We start from the raw sequence: 26,061 nt of genomic DNA, 5'->3' as shown, positions 1-26,061 counted from the left end.
GCAAAACAGAGGCCTCCATGGTTCACATCATTGGGCCCCATTATTTTGACTCCGTTGAGTTTCCAGAATGTCTGGAAGTGTAGGCTGATTCCAAGTCATTCTGTATCAAATAATGAACTCTCTGAAGATTTACACATTTCCTTCTCTTTGCTCCTCTTTCTCCCTTACCCCTTCTGTTCCCCCAGGTGAAAACTGAATTTTACTGAAGACTCTGGAGAACAGAGGGGCAGATAATCCATTTCCAAGGCTGGTCAGCAACTGACTGTGATTCTGAATCTATCCAAATGCTATTTGCTGAGCCTGCTCTCCTGGTTTTGCTTTAACCTTCGGGACTCTGAACTCCAGCAGGAGGCAGGGGCAGCCCGAGGTGCCCAGCTTCGAATGTCTGGGAAAGGATACATTTCACAGGTGGGCTCCACGTCCTGGAGAAGGCTGTTAAGTGAACTTCAGCTTGGTAAGTAATGCATATAGTTTCAGACAGTGGAAGTTATGTTCTTCTGTTTCTTTTCAACAGAGTTTAGAAGGCTTTTGTTGTTGCTTTGCACAACTATGTCTAAAATAATGAAGACTTGCATTGAGGTGAGGATTTCTTCTCTGTCCCGTGTGGATGTGAAGTGCAGCCAGAGTTCACAGAGCATGTTCTGTGTCCTCTGGTCTGAAATCAATGACTGTTCTGTATTCCGTGTTGTGACTTCAGGGCCGGGCCGGATCCTGGACAAAGGAAACTTTCCTTTGTTTTCGTTGGCCCGAAAAGACAGCTGTTGGGCCTGGCTGACATTGCTTCTCTTGTCTAATGAAGTGGTTTCAGGCTGAGAAGAGAGGTTCAGTTTTCTAGAATGTGCATCTCTGTATGTATAGAATTTGTTTTCCCTTATTTAAAAGAAGAAACCAAGCCAGGTAGGATGTGGTGTCTGTGCACTTGCGGAGGAAGCATAGCTCTGAGGTCCTGTGTTTGAACTTGGAATTCAGGTGGCCCTGGGTTGGAACCCCAGATTGCAACTCACTAAATTTTGACTCTTTTTTCAGCATGTCACCTAAGTTTTACTGTCTGTGTGTCCACTGGTAAAACCAAAACAATAATACTAGTTATTTCCAAGGTTTCTTATGAGAATTAAACGGGATCGCTTCTGTTAGGGATGTTAGCCTGGTTCTTGCTAGTTCTTTACAATCTATCATTATCACTTCTTTCTCAAGACTCCTCAAATATTTAGCCATTGATATCGTCTACCAGCTGAAGCTCCTCTCTGTGCACACATTGGACCTGGGACATCAGGTAGCAGAAGCACTGGCATGTGGATCCCCTCTCAGCAGGGAGGTTTGGGGTTCAGAGATAGCGCACACATTACACAAGGCTCAGAAGATGCATCTGTCCTGGGGTCTACAACCAACCAGTCTCTTTGAAAGACAAATTCCTTCCCCACCCAGCTTCCCTTTGCCTCCCATCTTGTAAGGAGACTGTAAGACTGTAATTCTTAAATATTCCCCTTTTGCATTGACACGAAGCCTGCCCCTGCCTGCTTGGCCTGATGTACTGTTCGTTCTCGCTTTGGTAAAGAACGGAGAGCACGGGCGGATGTGCTGTGTACAGCCAGCACCGGGATGTGCAGTGCAGTTTATGCACTGCCCTGGTTAGTGCATTATGAACAAGGGCTCGTCCCCAAAGCCGTCACTTACTGGATGATTCCCACGTAGTTCTCAATCTCTGTCAGGGGAACTTTCCTCCAGTTTTTTTTGTATCCAATCACCAAAGTGTTTGGCTTCATTCTTCCTAAGCCCGAGGCCTAAACAGAGGATACAAACACATGGGCGATCCTTATCGAATCAGGAAACTACCGCTACAAATGGAAAATAATGTCCAACGGAGCACTGCTGTAACGTTCTGAAGATTCTGAAGATTAGATTACATTTTACTGCATGTCCTTCATGCCCGTACCCAAGCATAAAATAGAAAGATTAGTTCTAAACAATCTCAGCCATAAATGGATTTTAGATGGCAGAAATGTAGCTTTTCTAAATTAGCACTCATTTGCATTTCTTCTGACACACTCATTAAAATGGTTCAATAATTTAAAATCAAGTAAGGGTCTGCTTAACTGCTGGTACGCATGTTAAAACTTAGTGGTTCAAAGCTGATGCCCACCTGTTCTATCCATAATGTCGTTAGCAATAAAATCCATGTTTGGGAAGCTTATCTACAAGGATCATTGAGATGTTTCTTACATTATTTATTGAAGAAATGATTGAAGCATGTTTCCAAGACCTAATCTCCCTGCATGACAGTATCATTAATGGCTATATTCCATATTAGAAATTTCATTTCACTACATTAGATGACAGGATATGGCTTCCAGTTAATCAAATTTAATTTGGTGATATTACCAGGCTCCTATTAATTGCAAAGTGATACATTAGGTGCTGTGAGACAGCAGTGAAGGAGATTGGTGGGTGTCGAGGAACTTAGGAAAAAAGATGTGCACAAACAGTCTGTTGATGCAACAGAGGTGCCTATGGAAACACAGGGCAGAAAACTTGGATCCCGGTTGAGAGGTCACAGGCCCCTGGGAGAGGTGGCGTTTGTTGTGGGTCTTGGAATTGGGTTAGATGTTGACAAGTGAGGATGGGAAGGGCAGTAGGGGCTCAGGAAGGGCACCAGGATCATGTGAATAGTAAGGAAATGACCAAAGCCGGACTCTCTATCATCTATGTAACTATCTAGTGGTACTCGGGATTGAAACTTCTCACTGAGCTACATTTCCAGCTCTTTCAAAAATGTTTTATTTTGAAACAGAGTCTTGCCAAGTTGCCTGTGCTGGGCTTGAACCTGGGACCCTTCCGCCTCAGTCTCCCAACGCAGAGTTGGGCATTCAAGAGACAGACTCAAGTGGCAAGGACCAGAGATACAGCTGAAATAAGCTTTGCCTTCCACCGATCGGTGTAGTATTCGTGGAAACTAAGAGGCAGCCTGGCAGTGCCTTTGAGCCATCGAGTGGCCCTTGGCAGGTCTGGTACACGATGCACAGTCTCCTCCATGCCTACCTCAGGGATGTGATCACCTGTACTGAAGTAAAGATGGCTTCATCCAACCTGGTGTAACTGGCAGGACTTAACTTCAATACTGCTGTGCCTTGCTTTTTGGCCCTGACCCCCTCTGTATTCAAGGGAGTTCACAGGAATTTATGCATGGTCAAATTTTTTGCCATTCATTTTGGACAAATTTAAGAATTCTTTCTCATACCTATTCCTTTTGCTGCCCCGCTCTGATTCTTTGTCTGTATTCCCATTCCTACTTGAAAATTCTATTATTTCCCAAATCTTCTGTGGTAATTTTAAGCGTACAACCTTCCTGAAACATTTGACCAAGAGGTTCTGAAAAGTGACTTACTACAAAAAGAGAAATTGTCATTTTGTAAAAACTCCTATTTGCATGGGTTGGCATGTGAATGACAGATGGAAACTCATCGTGGGTACTAGGTCTTTCGAAAAAGGCTGTATAGGTACATCAGAACCAGGAGTGTATCAAATACTCCTAATCTCCAGAGCATTCCAGCTCAGCCATATTTTTTCTTCCTGACCACAGAAGCATCAAAGTTACCCGGATGAGGTCCTGGGTTCCCACACTCCTGAATATGGGAGTTCTGGAAGCCACATGTTCCCTTTGGGATACAGAGAACTGATGCTTTTCAACCCTTTTATAAAGCCAACATTTTATAAATCCCAGCCCTACCATTTCGGAGAGTCTCTTGGATTATTTTAAAGATTTTCTGGCACCTGAAGATATGGGAGCCAGGGAAAGATTGTATGTGCTCATTACAGAGAAGAGAACAAGGGAAAAAAGATGGAAAACTGTGGTCTCGAATGTTGAGCTACAGAGATTATCACATTTTATCGACTATTGTAAAAATAATTCAGGGGGACAGGGAGATTTTATGCCCTGCTCATCATGCATTTATTGAGTTGAGTTTAGCTACCCTTACACCATTTGCAAAAGAAAAAAGGAAAAGGCCAGCTAACTTGAGCATTACTAAACGCAGGGTAAGATGTAAAAAGGAGTTTGAAGTTTTAAAAGGATCTTAAATGTCATCAACCACCAGAACAAATTTGCATTTCAATAAGTATGGCGGCCTCTGCCTGCTGGTGGCCAAGGCAACCTGGTCTTCCTCTTCCCATTCAGAGTTCGCTGTTCTCTCTCCACTTTGTTCCAGCCTTGCCATCCCTAAGAACTCAACTTCTCCGTCACCAGCACTTGGATTCCTGAGCTTCCTGAAGGTGCCCGCTGCCTTTGGCCTCCTGCTCCTCCCCTCCCTCCACGCCGGCCTTACCTGAAGGAGACTGCGGACACCGTCTCGGAAACAGTCCGCAGCCACCGCTGCGTAGAAGGCCTTGACTTTGTTCTTTATGAGCCAGGCCTGCTTTTTAGCCATGCTGCTGTTCATCTCCTTGACACACAGCCTTCGCGGTCCCTGCGTGACACAGTGAAGCACAGGTGAGAAGCCCGCTGCGGACATCACCACCGATGTTTCCTAAAGGGCAAGAATAGCCGGCCGTGTCCCATTGAGTTGAGAGAGGAGAGCGAGGGGAAAACACCTTCCTGATCCACGTTTGCAGATTCAGCCTTCCGAGGAGAAGCTGTGCTGCTCACATGCGTTCACGCCCCACCCCAAGTGTTCAGACTTGTTACTGACACCGGCTTACTCAGCCTCGTGTGATGAAGGGAAAGCCTAGGGCACCGCGGTACAGGAGGGAAATCGGGAAGTGTGACTCAAGAGGGTCAGGATAAATGCACGTCAACCTTTGAAGAGCAGGAGCCTCTGTAGGAACACCGAGGACATCTCAGCGGTAGCGCAAGGCCACGCAATGCACGGAGCACTTGGGAGCCAGGAGTCGGTGACCTGCAAATCCAGCCACTGGAAGATGTACTTCGTGACGGTCCACGAGGCCCTGCGCTGCGTGAGCGTGGAAAGAGCGCCGGAGACCACTTTCCCCTGTGTAGCGATGACACACTTACACTCAAGGTGACCCATGTTTTCCTTCTCACCCCTTCACGCGTTTGGTGGGAAAGAAGCACCCGGATGTATGACGCGAGAGGCGTGGAGAGGTTAAGTGACAAGGCGAAGGTACCCTGATAAGGCATTTCATCTCCCAAGAGCTCCGTGCATTGCGTGGCCTTTAATTCAATTCAAAAGGTATCTCATCTACTATGTCCTAGATGGGACAAACCTACTGTTTACTAAAGAAGTTCAGTTTGTGGAGAGATTTGTATTTTTTATATGTTTTAGATTTCATATGAATCACTTGGGATCTTGACAGAATGCAGTGTGTATTGTATGTCTGGAGCGGCTCGAATTTCTGCGCTTCCAACACACGTGGATGTGACTGGCCCTTAGGCCATGGTCTTGGAGGGATTTTGACGGGGATAGAAAAGGAATTGGTTTGCATGAAGAGGCCAAGCCTTGCGTTTGGTCAGACAGAACTGGTCTGAAATCTAACATGGGCCACTTTGGAGGGACCTGATCATCTCTGAACTTTGAAGTCTTATTCTGGAAATGGGAACATGGTCTTCTTCCTGCACAGCTGTTCTAAGTAGATACCTACATTGATGGCTAGAGACTGTAGGCACTCACCCAAAGCTGATTTCCTGTATCTTAAGTGAGTCCTCACTATTCTCCTGAAGGCCCAGACCCAACTCTCCTGCTGTGTTCGTTTGCAGCGGAGTGGGAGGACACTGACCTGGGGGAGGGAGGCCCTGGACCTGGGTCTGCATTGCCTGATGGACACTGTCCAGTGTGACAGCTCTTATCTACATGTGGCTATGGGGCATTCGTTTTATGTTTTTATTTTTAAATTTTGGTACTGGGATCAAACTTGGGTCCTTGCGCTTGCAAGGCAGGTGGCACAATCACTGAGCTAAAGTCCCTGGCTGAGCATTTATTTTAGATGTGGCGGCTCCACACTGAGATGTATTAGAAATAGAAAACACATACTTGGTCTAAAAACTTAAAATATCTCACAAATGTTTCCATGTTGATTGCATATTGAAATAACATTTTGGGTGTGTTGGGTTAAACACAATGAGTTGAAGGTAACCTATTTCTACCTTTGCAATTGGCCACTAGACATTTTAGACTTTCGTATATGGCACCTGCAGTATTGTTTCTGTTATTCAAAACTAGGTGAGTTCTGAGGCCCCTTCCATTTTAATATTCTGCTTCAATTGGATCAAGCTCTCCATATACTTGGTTATTTTCTAGAACCCGACAATTCTCCAAAACAATCTGACTGACTTATATTAAAGTTAAAAAACAAGAAGCTCCGGTGAGGGTGGAAAAGGTAGAGACATAAGGAGGACTGTTATGGAGCCAGGAGACCTAGATCAAGGAAAGATACGCTACTGTGGGTCGAATGTGGGCTCAGGGCTCCAGACTGCCAGTGAACCTGGGATTACCCATCCTTCCTCCAGCATTTTAGTCTCCACCTACTAGGAAAGAAGGATCATTTCATGGACAGACGTTCAGTGGCAACAATGGCCATTAGATAGAAGAATTACTAGCAGCTAAGAAAGATAATGGCCCATCGGGATATCAGGTTGTACCAGACTGTGAGCCTCTGCGGGAAGAGGCATTGATTTAAATAAATATAGTCTATCGTAAGTCTATTACTATTATAAAAATCTAGATTAAACATTAATTGGGGCAGAGAAGATTTATTTTAATGACTAAATTCGCCATACTGGATACGAATATTTCATGCAGAATCTTCTTTTTGCTGAAAGCAATTATAAAATCCTTGTAGCAAACATATTACTGTGAAGCAAGGCTGCGAACGCAAATGTAGTGCGGATAAAGCAAACTGGCACAGAGAGCAGACATAATAGCATACAATCATTCAACACCAAGGATGTCATCACCACAGAAAAGAGGTTCTGCCACCCGGTGCGTATATCATAGAGCTTGGCTTCAGTTGGCACCTAAATTATGAGCGCATAAATTAATTCAGGACTTGAGCAAAGAAACTTTAAATATCCTGTATATACAAGAAACGATCAAAGACGTGGTACATGTTTAAGTTAAAAAAAATCTTATTGCAGTAAAAGACACATTGCCGAGAATGACGAGATAATTGTGTTCAAAGGGAGGGAAAGTCTTTTAAGTATTTTGTGAAGGGTGAATGGCAACGTGTCTTTCTCTATAGTACTTTGTAATGTAAGCAGTCCCTGTATTTTTTAAGTCACACTTTGTTGATCAAATGTTCATGGCGATGATTTGTCAAATAAAAACATCACAATGTGTCCTCCTCCTCATTCACTGGATCAGGCACCACGCGACTTCTGGCTCTGCCCCCAAGTCAGAAGGACTTCGACTGAGGACGTGGAGGCAGCTACAATATGACAATTAAAGACACTCAGGAAAGAGGATTGTAGAACTGCTTCAGAAAGTGGCGAGGACAATGGGATGAGTATAAGTGAAGCAAGGGAAGTGGAGGACTTGAGGGGTATTAATGCAATGTATCTTTGACTGTAACTGTTTTTTTAAAAAATATTTAAACAGTCACCATGTTTTTTTTTTTTTTTAAATCACACCTTGTAGAATAACCTGGACAATGACTTAGAAAGGGGTAAAGAATTTCTAATGAGTCTGGAATAGAAGTTGACATGACACTACTTGAAATAAATGATTATAATGAAAAAGAGTTTTTCCAAGGAATTCAAAGATCAAGTAGAGGAATTTAGGCTGAGTGTAATGTTCTTTTCGACTTTTAACTTTTAAAATATTGAGAGTCATATTTGCCTGTCTTTGTTTTTATTTCTTCTCTGATTGGAACTGTGAGCAGAAGAATTTTCCCTTTCTGACTTGGCCAGTATCACTATCATCCTCATGCCCCTTCATAGATCACATTGTTCTTTCTGTATTTGGCCCTGTCCCTAGCTTATTAACACTGTCACAGAGGCTCACAGACAGAAGAAGACTAGATAGCCGGGTATGGTGTGCACGCCTGGGATCCTAGCCCCAGGGAGGCTGAGGCAGGTAATTCAGTAAGAACTGCTCTCAAAATAAAAAATTCAAAAGGGCTGGAGAGGTAACTCAGTGGTAGAGCTCTTCTCTAGGTTGCATGAGGCCCTAGATTTACACACACACACACACACACACACACACACACACACAGACACACACACACTCACGCACACAGGAGCACTTCAGGCTTAAGATATTTTATGATTTTCAAAAAGAAAGAGAAGAGTTAATAGGCACTGACAAAAGCAGATAGTGCTTATCAACATCATGGGACACAGGGATGAAGTGATGGAGGTTACAATTTGCTGCTCTTGACTTAACATTGGCCTTCTGCTGACACACTGGACTTGGCTGTGCTCAGATATGAGGTGCCAGTGGAAGAGTCCCATGCCCTCCCATCTTTGTACGGTGATAGGATGGAGGGACAAAGGAATGTGATTACTTACATGTTCAATGGAAAGCCTCTTGAGATAAGAGTGTGTCACTGGTGTATTCTATGGTACTTTAAATGGGAAGAACACACAATATATAACAGTTTTCCAAGCTGGGTTCCTTGAAAAGGTTTATCAAGTTTGTCTTGATAAAGAGTCCCTCTTCTGAAATCTTAAGGCTGAGTGAGAAAAAGGCAAAATGAGAGGGGAAGAAGCCTGGATGGGTAAGAAGTGGATGAGCAGCTGAGGCCCAGAAATGGCCATGACCTTTAGTCCTTGAAAAGTCTTGGTTGCAGAAAATCACAACTATTACCATAGGCTTTCATCTCCCCAGCAACATCACGATGCCAGGGAGCATCAGATCTTGCTCTTTTCTGCTAATATAACAGCGCTTCAAGCCAGCACAGCAGTAGCTGACAGCCAGAGTGGTGGAGCCCAGAGCCAGCTGTGCAGAGTCTGTACTGAGTCTGGGGATAGCACACATCCACTGCTCCAGCGAAGCCAATGCTGGATACCTACAAAAGCTCAAAACCCAGTGTCTGGATCCAGTTCTTCCAGGAGAGGATTCCCTAGGGCTTTGTTTGGGACCATGAACTTCTGGATAGGAACAATGACCATATCAACCAACTACAGTGAACTGAGCACTTACTACCTGGAAGACACCAAGCTAAGTGCTTGAAAGCCCACCTTCCATAATTCTCAGAGTAAACCTAGAATATAGGTGCTCTTTTATTATCTCCATTTCATAACCGAGAGTCATGGAGAGACTAAACTATGAGCCTGAAAGTCTTGTAGCCAACAGGTGACAAAACAGGGAGTCAGAACTCAACCATTACTCTGAAAAGCCCAGGAGTACCAGCTTCCTAGAGTTAAAACTCAAATTGTCATTCTCATCCTCTTCCTCCTCCTCCTCCTCACCACCACCATCTTCACCTCCGCCACCATCATCATCATCATCGTCATCACCATCGTCATCACTACTTAACACCTCCCATAAGCTGGGCCCACGTCAGCCACTGTGCTTTTGGCAGAACAAACCTAATGCCATGCTGACTCTTCCCACATTCCTCCTGACTCTTTCTTTGCAAAGACGATTGACAACTGAACCTGCAGTCTGAGATTGCTGGCAGCATGGGCAACCCCAGGAGCTCACAGTAAATAACTAACTGGAAAGTCATTAACTGATGCAATAACAATTTTCTGAACCCAAGAGAGCTTCCGTTTGAGCCCGGGAGCAGGATATCTGGGACCTCCACGGAGAGACCAGTAACACAGGACATCGCCCCACTTACCTGTCACACAGCTAGGTCACAGGTCTACGTACTCCCCACTCATTAATTCACACATAAGCAACAAAGGGTTAATAAAAAGCAATATTTCTTGTCTCTCTCAAAGACCTTTTCTCCCTCGCCAATATATGACATTTATAAGCCCAGTTCATTTCTCTAGTACGAAGATATTTTATTGCCTACTAAACTAAGTTTTCTCTAAATTGCTAGAGAAGAAAAATGCCCCAAACTGCTTATTCCATCAAAACCGGCTCCTCTATCATATTGGCCAAAATGAAATCCACTAATCCAGGGCACCTAAGTTGATAATACGAGAGAAGTTTCTTGATAAGCTTTTTAGAAATCCTCTGGAGTCACAGCTGGTCATTACTTAACCTGTCAATCTTATACATTCTGCAGAAGTGTCTCCACCAGCGCCGGGATAACTGCATTTTTAGTTGTATTGTTTGAGTTACTGTCATCATCCAGGCGCTGAGAGGAAAGAGACTATGATCAACTTCGTTCATATAGCACTGAGAGTATCGCCCAGTGCAAAAAGATGCTAACGCACTGCTCAGGATGACACATGGTAAATTAGCTCCCATATCTGCCACGCAGTCCGCGGGCCCCAGGGTCACACAACTTCCAGACAGGCTCTTCCTTCACAGATGGCAGAGGCTTACATGATGGGGATGGACTGGACGGTGTCCTGGGTGTGCCTTCTCCTTGTGTGCCCAGGGGAGCACGCAAGTGCCCCGAATGGATGTCCCAACACGGGCACATTCTTGTTATATGACCCTGTGCAAGATTTTTGAATCTCATTTTCCCAATCAGTAAATGAGAACAGGGCTTCTTTCCTTTTCTGCCTCAGTAGGCTGTGTGTGGACCAAATAAGAAAAAACCACAGGAAAGTGCTTTGAAAATACGTAAATACTGGAGTATCATAAAAATACGTTGATAGATGAGGATTTTGAGGCGAGGGAGAGGGAGGAAGAGAGAAAAAGAGAGATATGTGAGAGTAGAGATGGAAGATGTAGACTTAAAATCATAATTTTAATGGTTTCTCCCTACTTGAAAAATGGGTCAATAGTTATAGTTACATCGTTAGTGCCTTGTTTGAATACCTCTTAGGAAAACTGTCAATGTCATTATCATTCAAGCGTATATTTCCTGAACAAAAGGGAATTCATTTAGCTTTATTTATTTAGCTTTGTTTATCTGAGGCGTGAGAAACTCAGTGTAATCCCCTAGGTGTCTGTAGCGTCAGGTTTATCCAGATACCATGTTCTGCTGCCATTTATGGCCATTATGTCTGGGCATCTCCTCGTCAGTTAATCTATATAATCGTGTTCTGTCTGTCTCATTCCATCCCTTTAAATTTCTGTGGGCAGTTATCAGCCTGAGTGCCTTCATTTTATTTCTGAGTCAGTTCTGTTTTTCTTGACTCCCAGGCTGCTATTTGGAGATATTTATCACTTTTACTTGGTCTCTTTTGGAATTCGAAATACATCCCTCTACCCCTTTAAATTCAGGATCACGGGCTCCTGCCAGTCCTCGCTCTATGAATCAAGGACACAGGCCCTTTTCCAAACGGTTTTGCCATTTTCCTATTACTGCAGGGCCCTTCTCTGCCCAACTAAAACAACCATGGTGGACAGGGAGGAGAGGCTGTTTCGGTGGGCGAGGTGACTCTTACCACGAAGACTTCACAGCAGATACACAGGCCACTGTTCTTGGTGAAGGCGTGAGTTATGTCCAAGAGGGCAGGTCTTGTCATGGGTCCCCCTGTTAGGACAATGCACTGGGGCCTGAAAGTAAAGAAAAGAAGACTAAAGAACTGGCCATGGGCCCAGAACCACTGCCCCACGGAAATGGCAGGTACAGAAGATGTGGCTAAATGGGACCATCTCTCCTCTATTTCTTGGGTTTACCACCAGAATTTTTTCTCTCTCTTCTTTCTTTCTTTTCTTCTTTTTGGTAGTGGGGATCTTGCACTTGCGAGGCAGGTGTGGGTATCACTGCACGAAATCCCCAGCCCCCGATTCACCAGAATTCTTGAACCGCCTTGCCCATCCTTGCATGTACAGTGTAGTCACAATATAAGTAAAACCTTTGTCATCTTCCCCCTGGACACTATGCCACTGTCACTCTGAACACAGCCCAGTCTCTCTCCAACCAGTTCTTTCCAGCCTTCTCCTTTCATCCTCTCTGCAAGCATGTGTGAGATGTATCCAAAACAAGGTACAGCTTGTGAACAGCTCAAAGCATTACTTCCGCTGAAGGAAATCAGTGAGCCACAAAGTCTTAAGCCAAGAGGATTCGATCCGATGGTCAAGATCCCTCTGACATATGTCATTTGAGCCACTTCTCTATCTCCATGCAAGGTAGATGACACCTGCTACTCTGAGGGACAGTGGTTTGGGTGGCACAGCTCAGTGTGGAGAGAAAGCAGCACTCATTCACAGGAAGTGCTGTGGTGAAAACCTGGCTGTCTTGGGAATATACTCCCAAAGCCTGTAAGCACCCTGGTATTCTTCGCATCTCCTGTAAACGAAAGCCACTCCCAACACGGAACACCAGGACGTCTGAGGCAGCAAAGTTACCTGAAGTTCTTCACGTGGTCTTCCACCGTGGTTAACTCCAGAGCGTTGTCTAAAGCACTCACATAGGAAAGCGCCTGTGTGGATGAGCCCCAGTTCACGTCTGTGAATGCAGAAGGAGATTGGCACAAAAAGCAGTGACCTTTTCTCTGAACACTGTGAGTAATCCTTACAAGCCATTCCTTTCTATAATTTTCCTTGGCTGTGTGAGCAGTGAAGTGTGCCCAGATTAGAGAAAATAGAACACAGTGCTACCTAGAAGAAGCCTGTGTCCTTCTATGAATACTACATGAATCCTTAGAAGTCAGACTTCTTTCCAGCGAAGGAGCAGCCTATAAGGCTGATCCTAAAGTCTCAGGAATCTTGCATGGTGGGAGAGGCTGGGCAGCAGTGGCAATACGATATTGAACATCATTATTCACTGGGAAAATGCAAGTCAAACTACAATTCAGAATAGCTTTTTAGGCAGATAAGACTACACACTGACAGGTATAAGGAGCAACCAGGCCCCTTACTCATAGCTGGTGGGAATGGAAAGTAACACTGATAATATGAAAGACAATTCAATAGTTTTTACCAAGATATATATCACAATTACAAATAAATATATACATACTATATATATAAAATATATAATATAATACATATATAATATATAATATATAATACATATATAATATATAATATACAATACATATATATAATATATATAATTACTATATAAACAGAAATCCTACTACTAGTTACTCGAGAAAAACAATAACATAGATCCATAGAAAGTCTTGTATATGAATACTTATGGTAGTTTTAAATATAACAGCCCTAAACTGGTAATAATCCAGATGACCACCCACTGGTGAATGATTTTTAAAAGTGTTGTGATATATGCATAAAAAATCAGGGTGGTATTCAACAATACAAAAGAACAAGAAAGATTTATACATGCAACAGCATGGATGAATCTAAAAGCTTTATGAGAGACAAAAGGAGACAGACAGAAAGGCTATATACTTCATGATTCTGTGTTTGTGATATTCTGGAAAAAGACAAACTATAGGACAGGAAATAAGAAAAGCAGTTGGCCAAGGCTGTTTTGGGGGGAAGACTCTGACTGTACAGCGGGATACGGGAACTTTGGGGTGATGGAAACGTCCTCTGTCTTGATCATGGTGATGGTCATAGTACAGTCTAGGTTTGTCCAAACTTATGGACTGTATATCAGACAGGGGTGAACTTTTACCATATATAAATGATTGATACTCAATGTTAAAAACATAGAAAGTACTAAAGAAAACCAAACGAGCCCTCCCCAAGTTCCTATGATCTTAAGGGAAAAAGGAGCATGGTGAATCTCTGGGTCCCTCTGTCTGAGTTCTGGTCCGTCCCAGCTTCGGGTACCCATTGCTCTGGTTCTAAAGGTGACACCCAAAGTTCAAGTCCAATTATGCTTCTCCAACCCAACAACCTTCCGCAATTTCCTGGTGCCCACCGTAGCCAGAGTCCCTCCAATGGCACTTAATCCTCCTATTTACCTGCGGCAGGGTCACCTAGTGTCCCTTCACCCCCAGGCACCCCAGATATACCAGGCACCCATATACACCCTTCATTTCACTTGTGCTTTTCCTTCTGCCTAGAATCTCATCCTCTGATTCTGTTCCATGAACCATCTCCTAATTGCTTCCTGTTGTGTTCTTTTAGAAAAACTTGTTTATTTGCTCATTTAACAAATAGTTCAGTTCCTACAGAGGGCTGGACTTGGGGAACAGAAATCATGAATCAAGAGTTTTCTTGGATAGCTCTAATAAGGTTACTCTCTCCCTCCACTTTTCCTACCAATCTGCTCACACTCCACGGCAGTGCTTACTATATTGTATTAAATTAACTGTTTGAGTATGAGTGTGTAAACTCCTCGAGGGATGAGAAGCTACCTCACTCAGGACATGAGAGGCAGCAGATGATCTAGCAGAAAGCGCCTGGGGTTTGCTGTCATACACCTGTGGTTACAGTATTAAAGCCATGGTGACACATGGTGACAGTCACTGGGGCAGCTGGTCAACTCTTTGAACCCCCAGTCTCTTCATCTTTATGTGAAAACTACTAAGACCTGATGTACAATGTAACTGTGAGGATTCAGTGTGCACATGACATAGGACAGATGCTCAACGAGGCTGGCTGTTAGTCTCGTGTCACGTGGTATTAGCCCTATCTACCACACACATGGCCCACCTAAGGAGTAAAGGAGTTACTCAGTGTTCCGTTTGTTTTGCTCAGTAGATGTTGATCAAAGGGGCAGAGAGATAATTGGAAACCCTCCTAGACGTCCTTCTCATCTTACCTGGTTTCTTATAAGTCACATAGATATAGAGGAATAGCTCGATGATGTAGGTGATGACAGCTGCCCACCAGTTGATGACAAACATGACACCACAGCACAAAATCGCTCCAAAGAGAGACACCCACATGTTGTAAATCCCGTAGGCAGGCCTCCATCCTGCAAGGAAGCAGAGCGATGTAAAGAAGAAGCTTTTCCTTGCAACTGCTCTCCTCTGGCAGCGCATTATAAGAGTGCAGGTCATGTGTTCTCCTGGCATAAAGGATCAGAATCTTCAGGTCCATTTCCTAATTTTGCTCTTATTTTTATACGAACTTGGGTCTCTGGTCTATGAAAGTGGTGGTGTACTAAACAGGATGCCGTTGAATTTGGAAAATAAGTGTCTGGAAAATTTTCCTCTATGGACCCCTGCCTACTTCCTTCATGACCTGATTGTCTTCCCAAATTACCCATGCTGAGCATCTGAAATCTGTACTCTTAGGAGTTGAAAGGAGGCAGTAAACATGGAAATGTTGGGACAGGGAACTTCTTAGCTGTCCAGGAGAGAGAGAGAGAGATTTAAAACAACATGCTTTTTTTGCTCATGAAAAGGCAGGGCAATCACCCAGAGACAGTCACTTAACTCCTTGGTAGCTCTTCTGTCACACCAGGAGGATAACTGTCTATGGGAAAAGACGGTGAAATCTTCTAACAATGGCTGCTAAAACCCAATGCGTTAATATGTCATGCATTTTTGTAATGAAAATATTTCTCGTTCCTTGCACACAGGAGACAGTACGGGCGGGATGGTGACGCTCTGATTTGGAGGACACCCTCAGTTTGTATACACCTTAAATTTGGAGTTGCCAAAATACAACAGAACTTTAAAGGTCTTCAGGAAAAATTTCCTTAAATGACCACAAGATGGAAATAGCACTTAAGGAACACCTTTGGATATAATATTTGGATTTTACCAAGGCTGATTTCTTTTTTTTTTTCAGAGAGAAAGGGAGAGGGAGAGGGAGAGGAGAGAACAGACAGTGACTTTCTGGATTTGTGCACCAGTGTGTCTCCTTCTATGTTTTTGTTTTCCGTTTTCTCTCTCCCTCTATCCAGTTCTCCTTTCTGCTCTTTCTCCTGCCAGCCTATATTACTTTGCCTTGTCTTTCAAAAGTGGCCACAACTAGGCAAGAAGCCACACATTTCTTTGTGCCAGGAGATTGTGACATAGCTCATCCAAAAGTCCTGAATTATCTTCTGCAGCCCTGGGTGGATAAAGATTCCCTTTCCATCTATACTTCATTGAAATAGCAGCAAGTTTTCCAAAGGAGGCTTGGGATGGCGGCAGGCTCTGAAAGAGTGTTTTGTTTTCTTCCATGAACATTCTCATGATGAGGGACTTCCTAAGGGTTGATAAGACAAGTCTCCAGTCTGGCGGGCAGACAAGAAAAGCCCTACGAGCCAATGGAATCAAAGAAGGAATGAAGTGTATGTAACCACACAGAGGAAGGCTGCTTGGTGTGAAATTTTGGATGACATTAAATTACAGCCTAACAGTGCCCCCAAGGACCCCAACACCAACGTGGTGGGGCCCCAGGTGAATCAGCGGTGGCTGTGCCTGGCAAGTAATTATGGGGTCTACTCAACCTTCTCTTTCACAGCATGAGCAGGAAGCAAACTGATAGTAAGGAGGTCTCAAATATATACATTTATTCCACTTCTGTGGTCACTTTCACCCTGGAAATAAATAGTGGTGTTTTTCTACTGCAGAAATAAATGTGGTTTCTCTTGCAATGAATAATTTATTGCCACAGGAGAAAATTGACTTTACAGTTGGTCAAAAAGGCCATTGCTCAAATGATTTCGTTTTCTATTTCAGAAGAGAAGCCAGCCCCCAACTCACCAAAAGAAAGTGGATTACACTGCCCACTGGGACATAAGGAAACCGGAAACACAGATTGAACACTTTTCCCTGGCTTGTTTCATTTTATTGAGACAAACTCACTGTGTGGTTAGGCTTATTTTAATTTTGAAATGTCAGCTTACCTGGAGATTTGGCATAAGAGGCATGGAAGCAGGAGAAATTAATAAGTGCATATGAGGCCAGGAAAAAATTGGAGATGATGGGCGCAATGATGTTCAGCTCCGCTGTAAAGGAAACAGAACTGAGTGTGTACGTCTGAGTGATGAGGCTGGAGGCTGAGCAGCTGTTATAGCTCGGTAGCTTGAATTTATTTGGAGATTGAACACACAGCTAGCATCTGTCAAAGTTTAAGGAGTTAGCGATTTTTCTTTGGGGCTACATATATATTCTTAGCCAGGGTTTTCATAAAGTGAGAGTCAAGAAACCCCAAAGCAGAAAATAGAAAATCAAGGCCTCTACCTACTAAAAATTCACATGGGCCTTGGCGAAAAGTTGGGGACTGAAAATACAATAAACTCCTCTGTAGCCGCTGTGGAGGCCCCACACCTGTGTTCTTTGTCTGCTATGCATGGGACCCAGAGGTTCTGGAGAAAGACAGATGAGTTAAACACCAATGTGCTGGGAACTCCCAGCTGGAAATCTCTCGGCCTACCGTCTGCATGTCCTAGCTCGGCTGCCAGGCTGTTGGTGTTCTATACATTGCCCCATCTCTGGCAACTTCTACCTCTCAAGCCTTATCGAAAGTACCTGAGCCCTCAGGGGCTAAATATCCACTACAATTCAGTCCCAACTGGATTATTTGCTATGTGATATAAGAAAAACACAGACACCCTCATTCTTCTGAGGCTCAGGCAACTTCAGTCTCAGCAACTCCAAAGCAGGCAGCAGCAGGGTGTGATTCTAGAACCCAGAAACCAGTAAGCAAATGGGCTATAACTGCTGTCAGACTTCAGGGAGGTAATCCACGTCTTGAAAGAGTAATCATAAAGGATATCATTTAATTTAGACACAAGTGTTTAAACTTTGGCTGTAAGATCCTTTAAATGTAGCAGATTGGTACATCTCCATACGTAATCACTTATATTTCAAACAATTTTAAAATAAAAAAATTAAATATAAGCGTTATATATTTCTCTCTTTTACCTCATAGAAATCTGATGTGGATTTTGAATGTAGTACCTTTCTGAGTTTCTTAGCTAATGAAGAGGGACCCACACTGCTTGGTACTTGGATGCCTACAGCAACTTCTCACCCAACATTGCCTTTGGCTTCTTTTCCTCAAACTCCCTCACCCAGCAAAGGTGGGCACCCAGGCAGGGATAAGGGATGTGCAGGCTATAGCTGTGAACCTGTCTTTCCAACATCACGGAGCTGTGTCTACACCTCCTATGGAGGGGAGGCCAAGAACACAGGCGAGGTATGTGGTTCTCAATGCTAATGGTCCAGAAGCCTTTTGAGGAGCTGGTAAAAGGCAGATTCGTTATGCTCAGAGATCTAGATTCAGCAGCTCTGGAGCTGAGCCTCAAGAGCTGCACTTTCACAAACACACTGGTGATTCTGAGTAGAGGGTCAGCCAGCCACATTCCAAGAAACATGGGCCTGGGCAACTCAATTTTGCTGGCCATCAGGCCAGTAGGGGTGGCGGCAGAGACAGCTGTGGAGCAGCTGGAGGTCCCAATCGCTCAGATGGGTTTGCAACCTTCATATTCAGAGAACAGATCCAAGTCCAGAGCATGCTCAAGCCCCCGAAAGGCCCTCAACACACAAGGATTTCTCTTTTCCTTCCTAGACAGACCCCAGCATTCCCAAGCAGATCTTAAACATAAAAGAGGTCATTTCTCAAACATCAAGGAAAAGCCTGAGGAATCAGAACAACGATTTGGTTTTCAGTAAAAACAAGAAAGCTACAAACCAATGAGAATAAACGCCATGGCTATCACAAAGGTGAGAAAATATCCTCTCAGGGGCTCATTGTTTTTCCCGTATCCCTTTGCAAAGAACTGCAGGCCTTTGAAGATGTTGTCCTTGCACAGAGCCTGACGGAGAAAAAGAGGAGGAATTTGTCATTTCTATCTATGCACGGTCATTTTCTCTAGGTGATCCCACCAGGAAGATTCGGGGGAAGATCAAGCGGCACACAATATGAGGCCCACATTAACACAGCAGTTTGTCATTCTTCACGTTATTTGAACCAATCTGATCTTGACTATGTGGCAAGCAGAACACCCGAGATGGACAGAAACACTGTTTCAGAAAATGATGGAAAATGATTGCCGGCGAGAAGGCGCCTTTCAGCTTGATCCATAGCAACAGGAGGAGCACAACAGGCCTGTCTTACCTGGAACACCTTGGGGGCACTGACCAGAGAGGCCAGGGCGGAGGACAGAGTTGCAGAAAAGATTCCAGCGGTGATGAGGGGGCCAAACCCTGACACCATGCTCATGACCTGGAGGAGAAAGGTTTGCAGGAGACAGATGGAAAAATCAGCGCCATTGTATGCAAATGCTTCCCTCTCTACTTCCGTTGACTGGAATATTTTATGACCCAGTTGCTTGCAATGAATTTCCTTTTCCTCCCTTCCTCCCTTCCTCCCTCCCTCCCTTCCTGCCCTCCCACTTTCTCCCCTCTTCATTCCTTCTTTCTTTCTTCTTTCCTCCTCCCTCTAACCTTGCTCTCTCTTGCTCTACTGGAGTGGGACCCCAGGTAGTGCTGAGGTACATCCCTATTTCTTTAAAAACTTTTTTTCCCTCTTAACATACGGTTTCCCTAAATTGCCCAGGTTGCTTTCAATCTTGTGATCCTCCTGCCTCAGCTTCCCTGGTAGCCAAGTTTAAAGCATGTGTCACCACGTCTGGCTCCGAGTTGTTAATATTTATTCTTTCAGAATGAAAATGACCTTTTGTATTATTTACAAAATAATAAGTGCTCACTAAAATATGTCTACAAGATATTGGGGGGGGGACCAAAAGGAGAACGGTTTCACAGATTTCGACAATAGTTTATCCTCTGTTCTTTGTGGTCATGTTTCTTTGATGGTGAGAAATTCTATCCAGAAGAACGTGCTATATTTATGAGGTTTGGGAGAGGCTTGGCTGTTTATCATTTTAAAAAAAGCATTAGCCTTTCTTCCTTCTCCTGCACATGGAGGCTTTGCAAACCTTTGCTTTTCCTATGTTTGTTAAGCATAATTTTGTATCTGAGATCTGATGAGATTCTACCCATTTAAGTCGTATTTTGGACAGTGACTTCAGCGGAGTTAATTTCTCTGTGTTGGCGGCTGATATAAATGAAGGAAGGCTGCCCCACACCTGCCTCTCCCTCTCCTCACCAATCATGCGGCAGATCAGTACATTTCAAGTCCTGCTTTTCTCCAGTGTCCCTTCCTGCTCACGGCCCTCCCCTTCACCCTCCCAATTTCTCTCTTGTTCTTGTCTCCCAGGCACTCTGGGGCACTTCTGTGGTTTGTCCTAGGCCAAAGCTCAAGGGACTACCTCATCTAATCCGCTCCTGCACAAGTGACCACAGCACAGTGCCAGGTGGTACGCTCTCCCTGGGGAGGGCATTTCTCCCACTGCCTACCGTGTCCCCACCACAGGAAATCTAACCATAGGCATCGCCACCACAGGACTCCTGTCCCTCACCCACAGACTGAATCAAGTCGATCGAAAACCAGTCAGCTTCAGATTTAAAAGTCCCAATGGATATGACGTTCTAAAAGTGCAAAAGTGGCAATAGACTTTTTTTTCTCTCAGCAGCGCAAACCTGGAAGTTGTTCATCAGCCCGTACTGACAGGGCTCGTGTCGACATCTTGAGAAGTCATAGCCCAGCCCACAGGCCGCAGACCCGTTGCAGTTCATGCCGGAAATGACGGTGTCATTAACACTTCCGGTGGCATCTCGGACCACACAGGAAGCTGTGGGAACAATGGGGCTGGTCATTTCTGTAATGCAAGGGCTCTGCTCTCAGTTTCCTCCTGAACACACACTTGGTTGGCTTTGTGCCTGTGGTCATGGTCAATGCGCCTTGGGACCTCTTAACGTGTGTGGTTTGTGCACCTCACAATCACATTTTGCACTTCTGGTTTAGTGCCGCGGATCCCATGTTTTTCAAGTTAGAAGGATGTGTTTCCTTATCTGTGAGAACCGATGGAGGCCATTCTAGTAATTAAGATGAGGCCTCTGTTTTCAACGAAGTCCTGGCATAATTTTAAAAATAGCATTATAATTCTACTTTATATAAAAATTTAATGGCTCAAATAACATAGGCAATATTTTAAGAGAAAATATTGATTGCCTATTTGACCATTAGTATTTATAGTCAAATAATGTGCTATCAAACATGCCTTTCAGTTTATCCCGTTACTTTCACACATTGAGAGTATTTGTTATTTTCTATTACAAACATTCTAAGATGAACACCTTTGTGCACAGACTTTTCTGTGTTTCAAAATATATCTGCAGGAGAGATTCTTTGGAATGGAATTCTGAGCTTTTAAAAGATCCTTGATATATATTTTAATCACTAACTTTCCTTACAAGTTTTTTGACTGTAGTGCCTGTTACTATGTATTTGATAGCATTATTAGAATATATGAATATACGTATGATATAAACTCTTTAAACTACATGGAGAAGTATTTTACAAACTAAATACTGACTAGTGGAGTTACTTAGTTTATTTTTCAAACTCCACCCATAGTGAGTTCTCCTTCCTTGCTAATACTGTAATTTTAAGACAAGAACCAAGGTCAGAAGCTAATGAAAACCTTCCATCTTGGTTGTGGAGATTTTGAATCTGGGAAGCACTTAAAAATGGGGTGAAGGAAAGGCAGGGACAAGGGAAAAAAATGAAAACCAAGACCTGTCATGTGAAGATACAGGATCCCAGTAATGAATGTAACTGTATTATATACCTAGATTGTACCAATAAACTCAATAAAAAGGAAAAAATATTATAGAATCTTTCAGCCAGGCATGGTGGCGCACACCTGTAATCCCAGCACTAGGGAGGCTGAGGCAGGAGGATTGCTGTGAGTTCGAGACCAACTGGGCTACATAATGAGTTCCAGTTCAGTCTCAACTACATAGTGAGACCCTGTCTCAAGATACCAAAAAAAAAAAAAAAAAAAAATTATAGAATCTTTCAATTGAAAGAGAAACTTATAATCATCAGTGTAGGAATCCTTTCTATCATAGTTCTGAGAGATGGCCTGCTGGCCTCCACTAAAACACTTGAAATTATGCCTGTTGATTACCAAGCAAAAAACCACCTACACCTACCTTAGGTTTTCCCTCTTTGCATTATTCATTTATGTCAAGCTGACTTTTCTAAATCATCTATTTTAACTTCTGCATAATAGATCCTTGCAAATTCCTATGAAGCCAGAACACAGCCATTATTTGTACTAAGGTCAGGACATCAATTCCATGAGTATCTTTCTCCTGTCCTTGGAAAAGTACAGAAATGCTGATTTTTCTACCCGTAGCGGGAGGGGGGACTACAAGAATCCCTGGAATGAGGTCTATAATTTTGCTCATATCCTCATCTTTACTGTGTCTGAAGAGGAAAAAACCCCTGAGAAATTCAACTTTAGGCACTTTCAATGTCATTTGAAAGTGTGTCAGTTTCTTGAAGCACTGGAACAAAAACTCTTGACATGTAACTAGCCTAGGAAATGACACATCCACACATTTAGCAACCTTATCCAATGCCCTCAACTAAGTGGCAGTGAGGTAGGTAAGAATCTGTTTATTATTTCTCTTTTTGCATCCAGAGACCAACTAAGATAAGATAATATGCGCTTTGCCAACCTCCCCTACAGTAAGCAGAGGACGGCTTGGAAGCCACATCTCTTCCTCTCCTTCTGCGGCACAAGCCTGAGGCGGGCCTCCGACCAGGAAGAGAGGTGGCTGCAGGCAGCAGGTGGAACCATAGTCAGCCTCAGGAACAGCAGGAGAGCACACATATTTTCTGCTCCCTGAGGAACAGAGGGGCTGACTGCCCACACTGCCAGCAGCTGGGTCTTGTTCTGATTTCCTGCTGACTGGTGGGAGCGACATTTCCATATTAGGACAGAGTGCAAGGCTGAGATGCCATCATAGATCCGACATCTTTCATGCTTTCCTAAGGCCATGTGTTTGCTTCACTTTGCCTTGACTTTTTATTTCTTTGCCTGCTCTGTTCCTTACCTGCCTCCTAGGCACATGCTGGAAGTTTGGCTTTCCCAGCTGTGCAAATGTCATCCACTGAGGGTGATAAAATGGGGACCTTTTTAGGCTCGTGCAGGACAACCATCTGATTAGCTCTACTCTAGCACTGACCCAGAGATGCCAATATCACAGCTTAATTGCATTAAAACCCTAAAAGAACCAAGCCATTAACAAGAAGGGAATTAATATGCTGGCTGTAAAACAACAACAACAACAACAAAAACCTTCTAGTACATCCTACTGAGAGCCCACTGGACACAAAGAATGACCGGGCTCATTATAATTCTGACTCTAGAGATATACAACTTACCCACACAGATAGCAACTCCTAGGTAGGCCACGGTGGTGATGAAAATGGCCAACATGGTCCCTCTGGGGATGGCATCTTGGGGGTCCTTTGGGGGAGTAACATATATAAACATAGTAACATACGTAAGCATGGGTGGCTTGGAGTTATTTTCAAATCCCTAAGCTAAGTTCTAAAAAATGATCAAATGGCAAAGTGGCGGGCCTGAGTTCTCTCTGGACAGTTTTTAAAGCAAATAAAGGTATCTGTCAAACTTTATGTGGAACAGAAGAGATCACGAACTGTCCAGAAGAGAGGTTGTATAGAAAAATATGACAGGCTGTTCTCTTACCAGACCCTGCCCTCCTCCTGTGGATTTTTTTATTTTTTGTACCAGGGATCGAACTCAGGACCTTGCACCTGCAAGGTAGGAGGCGGCACCACTGAGCTAAATTCCCAGGAGGGGATTTTGTGCAGATATATCATGCCTGAAAGTGTAGAGGAGAGACAACAACCATATCCGACATGCAACAGTCTCTTTTCTCTGTGTATTTGTGTTATACTGCACTGACCTTAAAAAAATTACTTCTGACTGGGCAAAAAGGATGACCTATTAAATTCCCCAAGCCCTCAAATTCCTCATGTGGAATCTAGTTCAGGAACGACTGTAATGGAAGACGTTGCATTTCTATAAGCAGGCATAAAGAAAGAGGCACATTCAAGTTTATACTACAAAATGGGCTGTTCTCTTTAAATATATATACATTCATGAAGTTGAGTTCACATCACATTTAATTTACCATTTTATATCTGATTTTGGGGGGTTAAATTGTATCAAATCAATTTCCAAGCCGCAGATTGAATTATATTCAATTCAACTTAAGGGGCATTATTAAGTAGAGATTTTAATGCATTCATTGCTTATACAGCACAGTGCCTGGCATACAGTAGGAGTCAATAAATATTAAATTGAGGGGACCACAATCCCAGGAGGCAGTAACCTCCCTAGTAGAGGACATGGATTCATCAATACAAATCAGCAATCAATACGGTCAAAGTGTGAACGTTTTTCATTGTAACTTAAAAATACACTGATCAAGCCCATCAGAAAGGTCACTCGTGGTGAATGAAGACCGGCCCCACTGCAGGAGGTCAAACCTTAGTCAAGGCAGCCTGTCCCTCCCAGCCACTCTTGGAGCCCTGCCTCCACTCCTTCCTCTCTCCGGGGACCACCGGCACCCGGCTCCCCTCCAAGGCCTGCACATCCAGCCTCTCTTTTCCTAACCATTATCTCCAAAAGCCACGTGGCACGTGTGTGTGCACATAGAGAAGGTGGCAGCTGTGGCTGAAACAAGCCCCACTCACTCCCCTGATTCACATCTCCAAATTTAAAAATTAAGACTTTCTCAGGAGCTGAATGGAGTGTGAACCAAACAAGCAAGAAAACAAAACCCTGTAAGGACAAGAGGTGTGAGGACAGAAGGCAGTTGCCAGGGATTTAGCTCAGTGGCGCCATGCCTGCCATACAAGTGCCAGGTCCTGAATTCAATTCCTGGTACTGGGGGTGGGGTGGGAAAAGATAGAAGGCAGTCTTGTACTTACAACACACACTTAGTTCTTATTTACAACTACCTACTACTGTGAGCTCTAAACTGGCTTCACAGAAGTTGCAGGAGGGGCATATAATCCTAAGATATCAATATAATGTTAGTATAGGATGCTGTATCATAAGATCAATAAAACATGGCATTGTTTGGTCTGGCTGCCTGTAGAGAGGGTGTGGGACTTTGACAAATTCAGAGCTGTCACTCAAACTGTTAATTTCACTCCCCCAGCAGTAATGCAAACTCTAACCTTCCACTGTTCTTAATCAAATGTCACATGCTGCCTTAGGAGAGAGCTTACACAATGTATTAGATGGTTGCTTTTTGAGTGTATCAACTGCACCCTAATTTTGCATCTCTGAAGTGGCACCTGAACGCCTTTGACTGTATGAGTGCTTCCCCAGTTTTTCCCGGGGGGGCGGTGTCTATCTACAGATCATCTTCCAGTGTGTCCCTTAGCCAACAGAGGCTTTTGCACGGGGACTCTGTAGCTCCCCCACCCAGTGTCAAGTCCTGCTAACTGTCGCTGGCACCCTGAGTGCCATCCTGAGAAGGATTCTGAGCCACTGAACATTGAACTGCCCGCTATTTCTAGTTTCACTCTTAGAAAAGTAACATCGGTAGGCAGTGAAGTTCCCTTGGTGGTTTCCCAGCACATGGTCACCTCTCGATACTTAACCGTGCCTGCCCCTTCCGGCTTCTGCTCACGTCACTTCTACCCAAAGCTCTGTCCTCTTTTGACTCTCACAACCCCGGTGCATCCTGCTTTCCCCACCTCTTGAACAGCTCTTTTTCTCGCCTTGTCACTGTGCCCTGGTTACCACAGTTGTGGTGGATGTCTGTCTCCCTGAGCACTGCCCTGGACCACTTCCCTCCTTCTGAGTCCATCCACGCCGTGGCTTTTGGTCTGCCCTCCCTCCTTTCTACAGCCCAAACATCAACCCAGCTGCCTGCTAGGCATTTCCCTGATGATCTGCTTCTGTCATTCCAACCTTCACGGTCAGGTATGTGGCATGAAGTCAGTTCAGTAGTTCTTTTCAGCATGAAAAGAATATAATACAAGAGAACTGATTGAAAATAGAAGACACTACAGTAGGGAACAACCAGCTGGAGAAAATATTAAGTGTGAATTCGATTGTGGAGTACAATATTTTCTTGCTATAGATTGTAGTTAAGATTTTTTTTTTTTCATTTCTTCTCTCCATGCCTACAAAAGCTGTCTCCTTTGGTCCTTTCCTCCTCCGTGGCCTTAATTCTGGCACTCCATAAATACTGGCTAAGCCAAACTTTCAAAGGAAAGCGTAATGTTCTTTAATTTAGAAGTGTGCCTGCAGTTTGCAGAAATTTAAACCAGCGATCTTGGGTGCTATTCCAGGGCTGAGAAACCACAAGTGCAGCATCCATCACTAAACCACACT

The 26,061-nt window shown here is 43.9% G+C and overlaps 1 protein-coding gene across 2 annotated transcripts in view; it reads right to left on the bottom strand.

Annotated features, from left to right (window-relative positions):
* Slc12a1 (solute carrier family 12 member 1) overlaps positions 1-26,061 on the bottom strand; it is a 78,323-nt gene that overhangs the window by 24,397 nt on the left and 27,865 nt on the right. For both annotated transcript variants that reach the window (XM_010632479.1, XM_010632478.1), the window contains exons 10-19: positions 23,064-23,148; positions 20,306-20,457; positions 18,882-18,989; positions 18,456-18,579; positions 16,666-16,767; positions 14,644-14,799; positions 12,312-12,411; positions 11,405-11,516; positions 4,320-4,460; positions 1,675-1,781 (exon numbers count right to left, since the gene is read on the bottom strand). In XM_010632479.1, the coding sequence (XP_010630781.1) occupies positions 1,675-1,781; positions 4,320-4,460; positions 11,405-11,516; positions 12,312-12,411; positions 14,644-14,799; positions 16,666-16,767; positions 18,456-18,579; positions 18,882-18,989; positions 20,306-20,457; positions 23,064-23,148 (1,187 nt within the window). The remainder of the gene's footprint in view (positions 1-1,674; positions 1,782-4,319; positions 4,461-11,404; positions 11,517-12,311; positions 12,412-14,643; positions 14,800-16,665; positions 16,768-18,455; positions 18,580-18,881; positions 18,990-20,305; positions 20,458-23,063; positions 23,149-26,061) is intronic.

This window comes from Fukomys damarensis, unplaced genomic scaffold (assembly GCF_012274545.1).
Source record: "Fukomys damarensis isolate Sample0158 unplaced genomic scaffold, DMR_v1.0_HiC HiC_scaffold_17, whole genome shotgun sequence".
Classification (NCBI taxonomy): Eukaryota; Metazoa; Chordata; class Mammalia; order Rodentia; family Bathyergidae; genus Fukomys; species Fukomys damarensis.
Note: the sequence above shows the minus strand (reverse complement) of the source record. Positions and strands in the feature narration are given on the sequence as shown.